The sequence below is a fragment of the Tupaia chinensis genome, unplaced genomic scaffold (genome assembly GCF_000334495.1).
Source record: "Tupaia chinensis unplaced genomic scaffold, TupChi_1.0 Scaffold144255_1, whole genome shotgun sequence".
Classification (NCBI taxonomy): Eukaryota; Metazoa; Chordata; class Mammalia; order Scandentia; family Tupaiidae; genus Tupaia; species Tupaia belangeri.
Window position 1 is genome coordinate 2,377,323 of NW_006204113.1, and position 12,865 is coordinate 2,390,187.

Sequence of the window (12,865 nt, forward strand, 5' to 3'; positions counted from 1 at the left end):
GAGCGCGGGCTGGGGGGCCCCGCTCCGCCAGAGCCGGACAGCGGCCCCCAGCGCTGCGGCATCCGCACCTCAGACATCATCATCTTGCCCCACATCATTCTCAACCGCCGTACATCCGGCATCATCGAGATCGAGATCAAACCGCTGCGCAAGATGGAGAAGAGCAAGTCCTATTACCTGTGCACGTCGCTTTCCACTCCGGCCCTGGGTGCAGGAGGCCCGGGGTCCGCGGGTGGCGCCGTCGGGGCCAAGGGCGGCTCTGGGGTGGCGGGACTCCCGCCGCCCCCGTGGGCCGAGACCACCTGGATTTACCACGATGGCGAGGACACCAAGATGATCGTGGGCGAGGAGAAGAAGTTCTTGCTGCCCTTTTGGCTGCAGGTGATCTTCATTTCGCTGCTGCTGTGCCTGTCGGGCATGTTCAGCGGCCTCAACCTGGGGCTCATGGCCCTGGACCCGATGGAGCTGCGCATCGTGCAGAACTGCGGCACCGAGAAGGAGAAGAATTACGCCAAGCGCATCGAGCCCGTGCGCAGGCAGGGCAACTACCTGCTGTGCTCGCTGCTGCTGGGCAACGTGTTGGTCAACACCACGCTCACCATCCTGCTCGACGACATCGCTGGCTCAGGCCTCGTGGCGGTGGTGGTCTCCACCATCGGCATCGTCATCTTCGGGGAGATCGTGCCCCAGGCCATCTGCTCCCGGCACGGCCTGGCTGTAGGTGCCAACACCATCTTCCTCACCAAGTTTTTCATGATGATGACCTTCCCCGCTTCTTACCCGGTCAGCAAGCTGCTAGACTGCGTCCTGGGCCAGGAGATTGGTACCGTCTACAACCGGGAAAAACTGCTGGAGATGCTCCGGGTCACCGACCCCTATAACGACCTCGTTAAAGAGGAGCTGAACATCATTCAAGGGGCGCTGGAGCTCCGCACCAAGACCGTGGAGGATGTGATGACTCCCCTCCGGGACTGCTTCATGATCACCGGCGAGGCCATCCTGGACTTCAACACCATGTCGGAGATCATGGAGAGCGGCTACACTCGCATTCCGGTGTTCGAGGGGGAGCGCTCCAACATCGTGGACCTGCTCTTTGTCAAAGACTTGGCCTTCGTGGACCCGGATGACTGTACTCCCCTGAAAACCATCACCAAATTTTATAACCACCCCTTGCACTTTGTTTTCAATGACACCAAGTTGGACGCTATGCTGGAAGAATTTAAGAAAGGTGGGAAATTTTGGTATCTTTCATTGGCTTGCTTTTTCTGTCTCCATCCTCCCCCTTACCCTCTGACCAACCCCCCAAGGCGAGTTGACCGGAATTTCTCCTTCTTTCTCTTAATAGCAACGTTGAAAGGGTGGCATGGATTTGGGGCCGGATTGAACTAGTAAGCGCTTCTAGGTTCTGTAAAGCACGCGTCTGGCATCACTTGCTTTTTTCACGTCAAAAGCAGGCTCATACTTTTTGTGAAAAGAAGAAGTGATACTTTTTTCTTTTTTTGCTGGGGGTGGGTCACTGGTCTTGAGGGGTCTGGAGCATTCACGGCCTGGTGCTGAGGGGATGGGTGGAAGTAGGGGCCCGCTGTCCCCCTGCCATCTGGTTGACATGTAGTAATTGCAGACCTTTGGAAAACATCTAAATAGCTGTTCTAAAACTCAGTGCAATCCTGTTCCTCCTCCTGAAACATCCACACCGACGCTTCTAAGATTGGAAGTGCATTTTCTTTAGCTTCTGTTCCTGGTTTTCTGGCTACCTGTGGGGAAGATTGAGGTTTGTCTTTGAGTAGGGGGTGGGATAAGCCAAGGGCCACCAAAAAATTCACGCATTTTGGATGTGACTTAGAAGAGAGGTTTTTGTTTTGTTAAACTTAAAGCTCGTTATCAATATAAAAATGGGGAAGATGAGCGCTAAGTGGACCTTTTTTATGGGAATGCGTTCACACATCTGATTTATTTGCTTTTACCTACTGGCACATACAGTTTCAAAAATCAAGTATGGTTTTGGGCAAAAGCTTGAACCTTTAACAAATGGCATGAATCCCTTTATGAATTATGGTTTATTTATTTCTTAGCGTTTTTTGTTTTATACATATTCTTTTTTTTTTTTTAAACTTTATTTATTTATTTATTTAAATTTGACCAGAGAGGGTCAGAAAGAGGGACAGAGAGTGAGAAAGCACGCTGCCAGGTCCAGGACTTGAACCACAGTTGGTCATGTGGGAGTCCAGGGCCCTTAACCAATACGCCACCTGCCAACCCCTATACATGTTCTCTTTAAACTTGATTATCTGAATGTTAAGCATGTCTCCAAGTCAGCTCTCACTCTCTCCCCCAGGGTGTTTAACAGGGACTAGCAGTAGAGTCCGATGTGCTCCCAGAGCTTGCCATTTATGCATGATGGTATTTTTTCTTTGTTTCACCGTATAAAGAACAGGTAAATAACGACTCCTACTTGGGGCTGGCAGGTGGTCTGGTGGTTAAGGGCTCTGGATTCCCACATGGTTGACCGTGGTTTGAGTCCTAGATCTGGCAGCTTGCTTTCTCACTTTCCCTCTCTCTCTCCCCCTCTCCGATCAAATCAAAATAAAGTTAAATAAAATAATTCTTTAAAAAAGTAGCAGCTGATATTATTGTTATTGAAATGCTGGACGTTTCCAGTAAATAGCTGGTGGTGTTGGAAAACCAGGGGATGCTGTGTTTTAAGAAGCTGCTGCGATGCTGGTGCACGTGCACGCATTGAAATGTGTGTGTGACCTTTCCTGACTCGGTGGGCCCCAAAACAAGTCCAGATAGAATTTCCATCCCTGATTGTGTACCTGGTGACAGCTCACTGGAGGCAACGGTCGGTCCGCGCATCCTCCTGGAGGATAGGATTGTCCTCATTCTCTTTTCCTGGCCGAATGCTGTCACTCTAGGATCACCCTGCAGTAATTTTCATATAGAGGAGGAAAGCAGACTGCTGCTTTAGAGATTGGTAATTAGCATTTAAAAGCGGGAGAGTCTTCTGCATTCTTACACAGTATAAAGAAGATGGCCAGCATCTCTAGGTGACAGCTTCTTTTGAAGTTGTCATTATTCTTTCACTGCTAAATTGTTAATTAGAGCATCTAACCAGTGTCTTTTATTTTGTAGTATTATCTGTAACACAGAAAGCGATCTTGAAATGCTTGTAAATGCCTCTGAAATTCGAACTCTAAATTCCCCAGTATTGATACAGATTTCTTATGGCATGATTTCTTAATTATTTGGCATTTTCTCACTGGTGGGTTGGTGTGCCCTCTCTGCTGAAGTCGTTTCTTCAGCTCTGTATCTTCTTTCTTTGAGCCTCTAATTATTCATCTCACAGCTCATTAATCCTGCCTCTATTCAGCATTCCCAAATTTGCATTATTTTGAAATGTGTTTTCAGTTGTTCTTGATCAATTTTCCTATGATTCATTTATTTTCACGAGGAACTTTTCTCTCCCGTAAAGCACTTTGGAAATGTATTCTTTTTTTTTTTCTTTTTTTTTTTTGAGAGATTTTCACTGTAGGGCGCGTGCGCTCGCCAGACAGACAGAGAGAGACATAGAGACAGAAAGCGAGAAATCACCCCCCAGGGGGGATGGTCACGCCGCAGTCCCTTCTCCTCCATTCTCCTCTTGGGATCTTGGGCACGCACGCACACGCGCCCGGTGTGAGTTTTAAGCCACCGGGTCCGGGACACGAACCGCGGTCGACTACGTGGGAGTCCAGTGACATAGCCATTACGCTAACTGCTGGTTCCCTGGAAATGTATTCTTTAAATCACTGAATTACTGATATTTCTCCCTGAGTTCTAGAAAATAGAATAATAGACAAGATTATATTTTTGTCCTTAACGAGAACGATGTAATTGACTAAGAAGCAGTACAAGTTAAAGGTACCATAGAGCCATTGACATATTTGAAAGACCAGGCAGAGATGGGGGCAGGTGGGGAATTTAAGTCATGATCTTACAAAGATAGAGTAGGTTTTTGTTAAACTACAGGAATAATTGATTTTTCACCTTTCCTTTCTTGAACCTGTTTTGGTTGATTTGGTCACTTTAACCTTATTATCAGTCTATTCTTTTTTAATGTATGAGTTAAATCTATTTTTTAAAAGTTGCTATATGGCACATGTACTTGCCAGAGAGAGAGAGTGAGAGACGGTAAGAAAGCACCCCCTGGGGAGTTAGCCATGCTGCCATCCCTCCTCTCCAGTCTCCTCTTGGGATTTTGGATGCATGTGTGCAAACGCACCCAGCATATTTGTCAAGGCACCAGGTTTGGGACTTGAACCATGAAGTTGGCCACGTGGGACCCAGCCACCTTAACCACCACGCCACCGGCTAGCTCAAGTTAAAAACATTTTTTAAAATTTAAAATGCCGGGAACCAGCAGTTAGCATAATGGCTGTGTCACTGGACTCCCACGTAGTTGACCGCAGTTCGCGTCCCAGATCTGGTGGCTTAAAACTCACGCCAGGCGCGTGTGCGTGCGTGCCCAAGGTCCCGAGAGGAGAATGGAGGAGAAGGGATTGTGGCGTGACCATCCCCCATGGGGGGTGATTTCTTGCTTTCTGTCTCTATGTCTCTCTCTGTCTGGCGAGTGCATGCGCCCTATAGCGAAAATCTCTAAAAAAAAAAAAATAAAAAAAATAAAATGCCTTCCTGCCTTTCTTCTTTTCTTCCTCTCCTCGCCTTCCTTCCTTCTTTCTTTTGAACACAAGCACCCTTACCAGTGTCCCACGCCACCATCTTCCCCCACCCCACAAGCCTTTTTGGGCAGCCAGGATCATGGGCACACATACATGTGCCTGGTGTGCACAGGTTGACTGGACACTCAGCAGCCCGGCCCCAGACATCCATGTGACTTCCAGCATTGCGGTGTTGAGCTCCTGCTGTGTTACGGTGGCTGGGCCTCTTCATTTTCTAATTCAGTGATGCCAACAGTCAACCTTCTGTGGCTTTTCTCTCCTGATAACAGCGTGTGGAATGGGTGACGAGGTCCTCTCTTTGTCTCCTAATTTCTTCAGTTCCAAAAGATACAAACAGAGCCCACACCCACGACAACAGCAACCATAACGCCCCAAATTGATTAAATCATCCGTCTGGATCTCATGGAAGAGGGCCCTTCCTAATTGAGAGCATCTGTATTGAAGCCATTCTCTTACACACCTGTCCAGTTAGCCTGAACTACTCTGTACTAAGGAGGGGCAAGTAGGAGGCTCTATAATGTGGAAAGTGAAACTGTAGAGAAAGCGTATGCGAATGTCTTCTTTCTAATGACTACCGCTTTTTGTGGCTGGCTCCCGGGAACCTGTTCGCTTTACTTGAGGTTGGAGGACAGTAATTTCGCTAATTGTATGGTTTGGTCGTGGTGGTGGTGGTGGTGGTGGCGGGGGGGGTGATGACGATAAGTACTTAGCTGTTGACTGTGTGCCGGGTACAGGGCCGAGTGGTGTGCATGAATCCGTGTCTACATCTCTTAATGACTGAGTGCTCTGTCCATTTTACCAATGAGGAAATGGAGGTGTAGGTTAAATAATTCGTTCAAGGTCACACAGGAGTTGGTTGATTTCGGGTGTTAACTTAGGTCTTTGTGACACCAGACGTGCTCATGTAACTCCATTTTATTGGTCCCCTTGATCCTTATTGACATTTCCTTTTTAATGGGTGCGCAGTTTGGTCTTTAGTCAAAACAGTGCCTTAGGGGCCAGCAGGTGGCATGCTGTTTATGGCGCTGGACTCTCATATAGCCAAATGCAGTTCAAGTCCCAGACCTGGCAGCTTGCTTTCTCACTTCCCTTTCTCTCTCTGCCTCTCTCTCCCTCTGGCCAAAAAAAAAAAAAAAAAGTTTTTTAAAAAGGCAGCATTGTCTTAGAGCCTATTAAGTGATAGACACAGAAATGTATTTAAACTTATTTCTGTGGCTTTAAATCCAGTCCGGTGATGTGCATGATGGTGTCCCTGCTTTTGTCTTTAAGACAAACCAGATTTTTGGCCTATATGGGCCTGTATGCAAAGAATTCTGTTTATAGTGTTGCACATTAACATCAAGATTTGCACTGAGAATATTTTTTAAAGATATTTTATTTATTTTACTTTGTTATTATTTATCTTATTTATTTTTAAAATTTTACCAGAGAAAGAGCGAGCGAGCGAAAGTGAGAAAGCAAACCACCATGCCTGGGACTTGAACCACAGTTGGCCATGTTGGGGGGTTCAGCACCTCAACCACTATGCCACTTGCCAGCCCCCACACCGGAAATGTTTTAATGCTGCTGTGTAACTGTCCTAGAGTGCTGCTTTAACTCTTCAACTGCTTTTTCAATAGCCAAATTATGTAAGAATGTTTCTCTTTTGGTTTCTTATCTGTTTCTGTTGCAAGGGTCACACAGTAATTTGTCAAACTCAGTTTTGTGTATTAATCTTGGTTTTATTTACATTTTTTTGTATCTACCTGTGTAATAATTGCTTGCTAATGAACACCCTTTACAGCTCTGTATGCTCCATGTAGTCAGTCTTTCTCTTTTTCTTTTGTTAGTGTTATAGTTAGTTATAAATCTTTTTAAAAATTAATTTAATTTAATTTTATTTATTCATTCATTTTTTAATTTGACCAGAGAGAGAGAGCCAGAGAGAGAGAGAGAGAGAGAGAGGGAAAGTGAGAAAGCAAGCTACCAGGTCCAGGACTTGAACCGTGGTCAGTCATGTGGGAGTGTCCAGCACCTTAACCACCATGCTACCTGGTGGTCCCCAAATCTTTTTAAAAAATTTAGGAGAAATTTTTGCTATAGGGTGTATGTGCTCAATAGAGAGAGAGAGAGAGGGAGAGAGAGAGAGAGAGAGAGAGAAAGTGAAAAGTCACCCTCCTCCCAGAGGGATGGCCACACCACAATCCAGTCTCCTGGGATTTTGGTCACACACACACACACACACACATGCCCGGGTGTGAGTTTAAGCCACTGGGACTGGGACTCAAACCACGGTCAACAACGTGGGAGTCTAGCCACGTAACCATTACGCCATCTGCTGGTCCCAGTTATAAATCTAAATAAGAGAATACACTCAGTAAAATCCCACCAAAGGATCATAAGAACTTTAAAAGAAAACCGTCTAAAGCAAAGCAGTGTAAGGGAAGGAAGAGCCGGAGGAAAGGTTGCTGCTTTGTGTGCCGAAGCAGGCTGGAGACCCTGGGTTAACCTGACAAAGGATTGTGGGCCCTTCAGCACCTCCCTGTCTACCCCAAGGTGTGCTTGAAGACTGAGTAATCAGCTTGGTTTCCTTCCCTTTGTTTTCCTTCAGCTTTGGAACAGTGGCGTTCCACTGTTGCAGAGCTTGCAGGTTCCAGCTGCTAGGGACAGCCCGGCTCTTTCTTAGCTTTTTTTTTTTAACTTGGAGCAGGTGGGATCACCAGATGATGCTGTTCTTTAAGGGAAGAAGGATGCGATGTGCAGCTGTCATTAAACATTAGGCGTACGAGTCTGTCTGTAACTCAACAAGGTTCTCCATATTAGTATGCTGAGTATTTAATAGTAAAAACTTTCTTTTTCTCACCGAATTAATTGCTTAGAATCTAGGAGCATTTTTTTTTTTTTTTTGGAGAGATTTTCACTATAGGGCGCGTGCGCTCGCCAGACAGAGAGAGACATTAGAGACAGAAAGCGAGAAATCACCCCCCAGGGGGGATGGTCACGCTGCAATCCCTTCTCCTCCATTCTCCTCTCGGGATCTTGGGCACGCACGCACACGTGCCTGGCGTGAGTTTTAAGCCACCGGATCCGGGACGCGAACCGCGGTCGTCTACGTGGGAGTCCAGTGACATAGCCATTACGCTAACTGCTGGTTCCCTCTAGGAGCATATTTTTATTGGTTTGAAAAGCTATGCATAGTAGCTCAGGGGTTGCATATATTTGTATGATCTTGTACATTTATTTTTGTGCTGTAACATATGTTACACTGTTCCAGATTTCCATACTTTTAGAACATTATGGGATGCCTAGATAGTATAGAATCAGAGTGGCAGGGCGGCAGCCGGGGATCATCTAGTCTAACCACATTTACCAGATGGTAAGATTTACTTAGGCCACGTATTTTAATGTTTTTTGAGAGAGATTTTTGGTATAGGGTGTGTGTGCTCCCTGTAAAGACAGAGACAGAGACAGAGTCAGAAAGCAAGAAATCACTTCCTGGGGGGAACGGCCACTCCACAACTCTTCTCCTCTCGGGATTTTGTCACATGTGCACACGCGCCTGGCAAGCGTTTTAAGTCCCTGGGTCCAGGTCTCAAACTGCAGTTGACTATGTGGGAGTCCAGCAACGCAACCGTTGTGCCATCTGCTGGTCCCTCACTTAGGTCACTTATTAAGAGTAAGGTCTTAGGCCTCAGAGACCTCTGGGGGCGGGCGTGGGATCATGTTGTTAACAGTTCCTCCGAGGTGGCCCTGACAGTTAAGTGAGTTTAGGAAACACCGGTTCAGTCAGCCTCTGGGTTAGGGAAAGTTAACCTTGAGCAAGAGAGAGAGAGTAAGTGACTTCCTCACTGTGTCACCTGGATGCCATATCCCGGCTTCTAGGTTGGAGTTCTACTCCAGCGGACTGGCCTGTGGCGCCACGTTATTTGGTTAAAGAGAGCTGCGTCATTGATTCAGATTTGCCATTAGCTTTTATTGTGTGATTTCTTTGCTCTTTAGTTTATTCATTTCCCTCTTCCATGAGCAAGAGAGACAGACACAGAGAAACAGGTACCCTCCACAGAGTCTTCACGCCGTGATCTGCCCACAGCATCAGCCAGCCCGGACCGTCGTGGGCCCGTGCTTGCTCTGTGTGTTCAGAGGTCTCTGGACACGAACCTGAACTGTCTTACGTGATCGGTCTGGCAGCGTGCGTTACCATGGTACGACTCTCCAGCCCCCGTCTTGTGATTTTGTTGTCAGTATTTTAGATATCCCGGATTCAAGCAGTTTAATTATTTATTTTTTTGAGAGTTTTTTATTATTTTTTTTTAAAGAGAGTTTTGCTATAGGGCGCATGCGCTCACTGGAGAGACAGAGAGGAACAGAGAGAGAGGTGTGTGCTCCCTGTAAAGACAGAGACAGAGACAGAGTCAGAAAGCAAGAAATCACTTCCTGGGGGGAACGGCCACTCCACAACTCTTCTCCTCTCGGGATTTTGTCACATGTGCACACGCGCCTGGCAAGCGTTTTAAGTCCCTGGGTCCAGGTCTCAAACTGCAGTTGACTATGTGGGAGTCCAGCAACGCAACCGTTGTGCCATCTGCTGGTCCCTCACTTAGGTCACTTATTAAGAGTAAGGTCTTAGGCCTCAGAGACCTCTGGGGGCGGGCGTGGGATCATGTTGTTAACAGTTCCTCCGAGGTGGCCCTGACAGTTAAGTGAGTTTAGGAAACACCGGTTCAGTCAGCCTCTGGGTTAGGGAAAGTTAACCTTGAGCAAGAGAGAGAGAGTAAGTGACTTCCTCACTGTGTCACCTGGATGCCATATCCCGGCTTCTAGGTTGGAGTTCTACTCCAGCGGACTGGCCTGTGGCGCCACGTTATTTGGTTAAAGAGAGCTGCGTCATTGATTCAGATTTGCCATTAGCTTTTATTGTGTGATTTCTTTGCTCTTTAGTTTATTCATTTCCCTCTTCCATGAGCAAGAGAGACAGACACAGAGAAACAGGTACCCTCCACAGAGTCTTCACGCCGTGATCTGCCCACAGCATCAGCCAGCCCGGACCGTCGTGGGCCCGTGCTTGCTCTGTGTGTTCAGAGGTCTCTGGACACGAACCTGAACTGTCTTACGTGATCGGTCTGGCAGCGTGCGTTACCATGGTACGACTCTCCAGCCCCCGTCTTGTGATTTTGTTGTCAGTATTTTAGATATCCCGGATTCAAGCAGTTTAATTATTTATTTTTTTGAGAGTTTTTTATTATTTTTTTTTAAAGAGAGTTTTGCTATAGGGCGCATGCGCTCACTGGAGAGACAGAGAGGAACAGAGAGAGAGAATGAGAAATTACTCCCCGAGGGGATGGCCATAGGGCAGTATAGTGCCTGGCATGAGTTTCAAGCCACTGGGGTCTAGATTTGAACTGTGGTCGACTACGTGGAAGTCCAGCGACATAACCATTATGCCATCTTTTTGTTGTGAGAGGCTTTTGCCTTAGGGCATGTGCACTCTCCAGAGAGAGAGAGAGAGACAGTGAGAGGGAAAGCAAGAAATCACCCCTCTCCCCTCTGGGGAATGGCCATGCCATAATCCCTTCTCCATTCTCTTCCCGGGATATTGGGCCTGCGTGCGCACACACACAGCCCATGTGATTTTTCAAGCCACTGGGTTCTGGACTCCAACCACAGTCAGCCATGTGGGAGTCCATAACTGCTATGTTATCTGCTCATTAGATCAAGTTTTTTTTTTTTTTTTGAGAGATTTTCTGCTGTAGGGCATGTGTGCTCGCCAGAGACAGAGACACAATCCCCCTTCCCCCCCAGGGGGCATGGTCATGCTGCAATTCCTTCTCCTCCATCTCCTCTTGGGATTTTGGATGCACACACATGCACCCTGCCTGAGTTTCAAGCCACTGGTTCTGGGACTTGAACCACAATTGACCACATGGGAGTCTAAAGCCTTAACCACTACACCACCTACTGCTCCCCCCCCTCCCCCCGCACCTTTTTCTTTTATTTGCCAGAAGGCACTTGTGCTTGCTGGAGAGAAACAGAAGGTGAGGCAGCAACTTCCATGGAGCATGGTCACGCTGCTGTCCCTTCTCCTCCACGTTTCCCTTGTCTTGGGATTCTGGGCACACGCGTACATGTGTCCAGTGTATTTTTCAGGGCTTTGGGTCCAGGCCTTCAGGGGTGCAGATGGCTATGTAGGATCCAGCTGCCTTAACCACCAGGCCACAGACTGGCTTCCTCAAGCCATCTTTGACAGGCATTTTGTTACATAGGAAGTAGGTCTGAGTGTGTGAGCTCATTTTCTTTTAGCTTAATTTACTTGAGTTTTTTACTCTGCTATGGTCAGACTAGGAGGGTATTTTAGGGACTGAGTATTGATAACCGGGTTGCAGGAAGCCTCGGGTAGTTCGATGTGAGTTCTTTCTTTCCATCTAGCTTGTTTGGGATATCCCTTAATGATATGTATTGTTATTTCTTCCATGAGAGTGATGAACATTGGATATGGGACTGTGAGGGTGAAATGACTTGGCTCTTTCTTTTCTGTTCACAATACGGGTCTGTGAAGTTTCCATTGAAATGTTCGTCAAAGCATTTGAAGCCTGTGTCCATTCATTAAATCTAGGAGCCCTTTTCCTCTCAGTTTTTTTATAGTATAAGCTGATTTCTTACGGAGAATCATGCCTGATTTTTGGAGGTTATTGTGTTAATAGGATCACCGAAGCCTGAGGATAGACCTTTAGGTCAGGAGAGGCCAAAGCTGACTGCCAGCTCCGACTCAGTATGATCCACAGCAAACCGGAGAGGACCTCGTTCCCCTTTTTCTCTTGGTTTCTAGGGGGATTACACATCACCTTTCCCCTTCCCGCAAAGGGCCTTAATATTATTGAAATTCTGGAACATTCCAACCTTTTGTGAGGAACTGGTTGGTTTTAATTATTAGCAAAATCTAAACACAATTAAGAACATTGTTAACCAGGAACAAACAAAAAACAGACTGAGCCAATAGCATATTTTATGGTTTCGTTTGATTTCGAACCTACCTAACCTTTAAGAACAGACCTCTGGACTCTAAGTAGATGTCTACTTTATATATAAAGTGACATTTGTTCAAAGGGGCCCTTTTCTCTAAATATATAAATATGAGGGATCTTCAGAAAGGGTGTGGAAAGAGCATATTATGAGCTAATTGTCCATGGATTTCAATTTTTTTTGCACTAATATAAAATTGTACTTTTTCTATTTTTCTGCAAATTTTTCTTTAAAAAACTGCCAGAGGGCATATGTATGTGTGTGCAAGGGAGAGAGAGAGAGAGAGAAAGAGAAGGCAAACAACTCCCAATGGCGTGTGATCACACCGTCATCCCTTTTCCTCCATCCGTAGGATTTCAGGCATGCGCACACATGCGCCTGGCTTGTTTTTCAAGCTGCTGGGGCCAGGATTTGGACTGCAGTTGGCCATGTGGGCTCCAGCTCCCTACGCACAGAGGTTAACTGCTATACTATGGGACTGGCCTTCCATGAACTTTCGAAGTACATTGTGTGTGTGTGTGTGTGTGTGTGTGTGTGTGTGTTTGGCTAGTAAAGTTCAATAAGAAATTTCGGTAAGACTTCAATTTCAATGTCAGTAAGACTGGCTTAGCATATAAAGAATACGTATTACACTTAAATACATGGGGAGGGATCACTGGGATTATATACAATCTATTTTAGTATTGTCTTTTCATTTTTTTCTCAGAACACATGAACAAGAAATTCCAATTCCTACCACACTGAAAGGAGAGAGACACTAAGTATTGTTTCTTTCAGCATTGCGCTTGCAGGAGAGACAGTGAGAAATCACCCCCCCCCCCGGGGGGCTGGCCATACTGCAATCCCTTCTCTTCCACTCTCTTTTCGGGATTTTAGGCATCCATACACACACGCCTGGTGTGAGTTTTAAACTTCTGGATCCCGATGGAAACCCCCCCCCCCCCCCGGGGGGGTTTGGCCATACTGCAATCCCTTCTCTTCCACTCTCTTTTCGGGATTTTAGGCATCCATACACACACGCCTGGTGTGAGTTTTAAACTTCTGGATCCAGGACTTGAACCATGGTCCCAGTGATGACGAGGTATTTTTCTGTCTTATGTTTAACCCCCTTTCTGTCAGACCTAGGTGAGAATGTTTCTTTGTTTTGAATT

The 12,865-nt window shown here is 46.5% G+C and overlaps 1 protein-coding gene across 1 annotated transcript in view; it reads left to right on the plus strand.

Annotated features, from left to right (window-relative positions):
• Positions 1-12,865, plus strand: part of CNNM2 (cyclin and CBS domain divalent metal cation transport mediator 2) — a 180,779-nt gene that overhangs the window by 3,138 nt on the left and 164,776 nt on the right. The window contains exon 2 of the mRNA XM_006166435.2: positions 4-1,228. Coding sequence (XP_006166497.1) covers positions 4-1,228 — 1,225 coding nt within the window. The remainder of the gene's footprint in view (positions 1-3; positions 1,229-12,865) is intronic.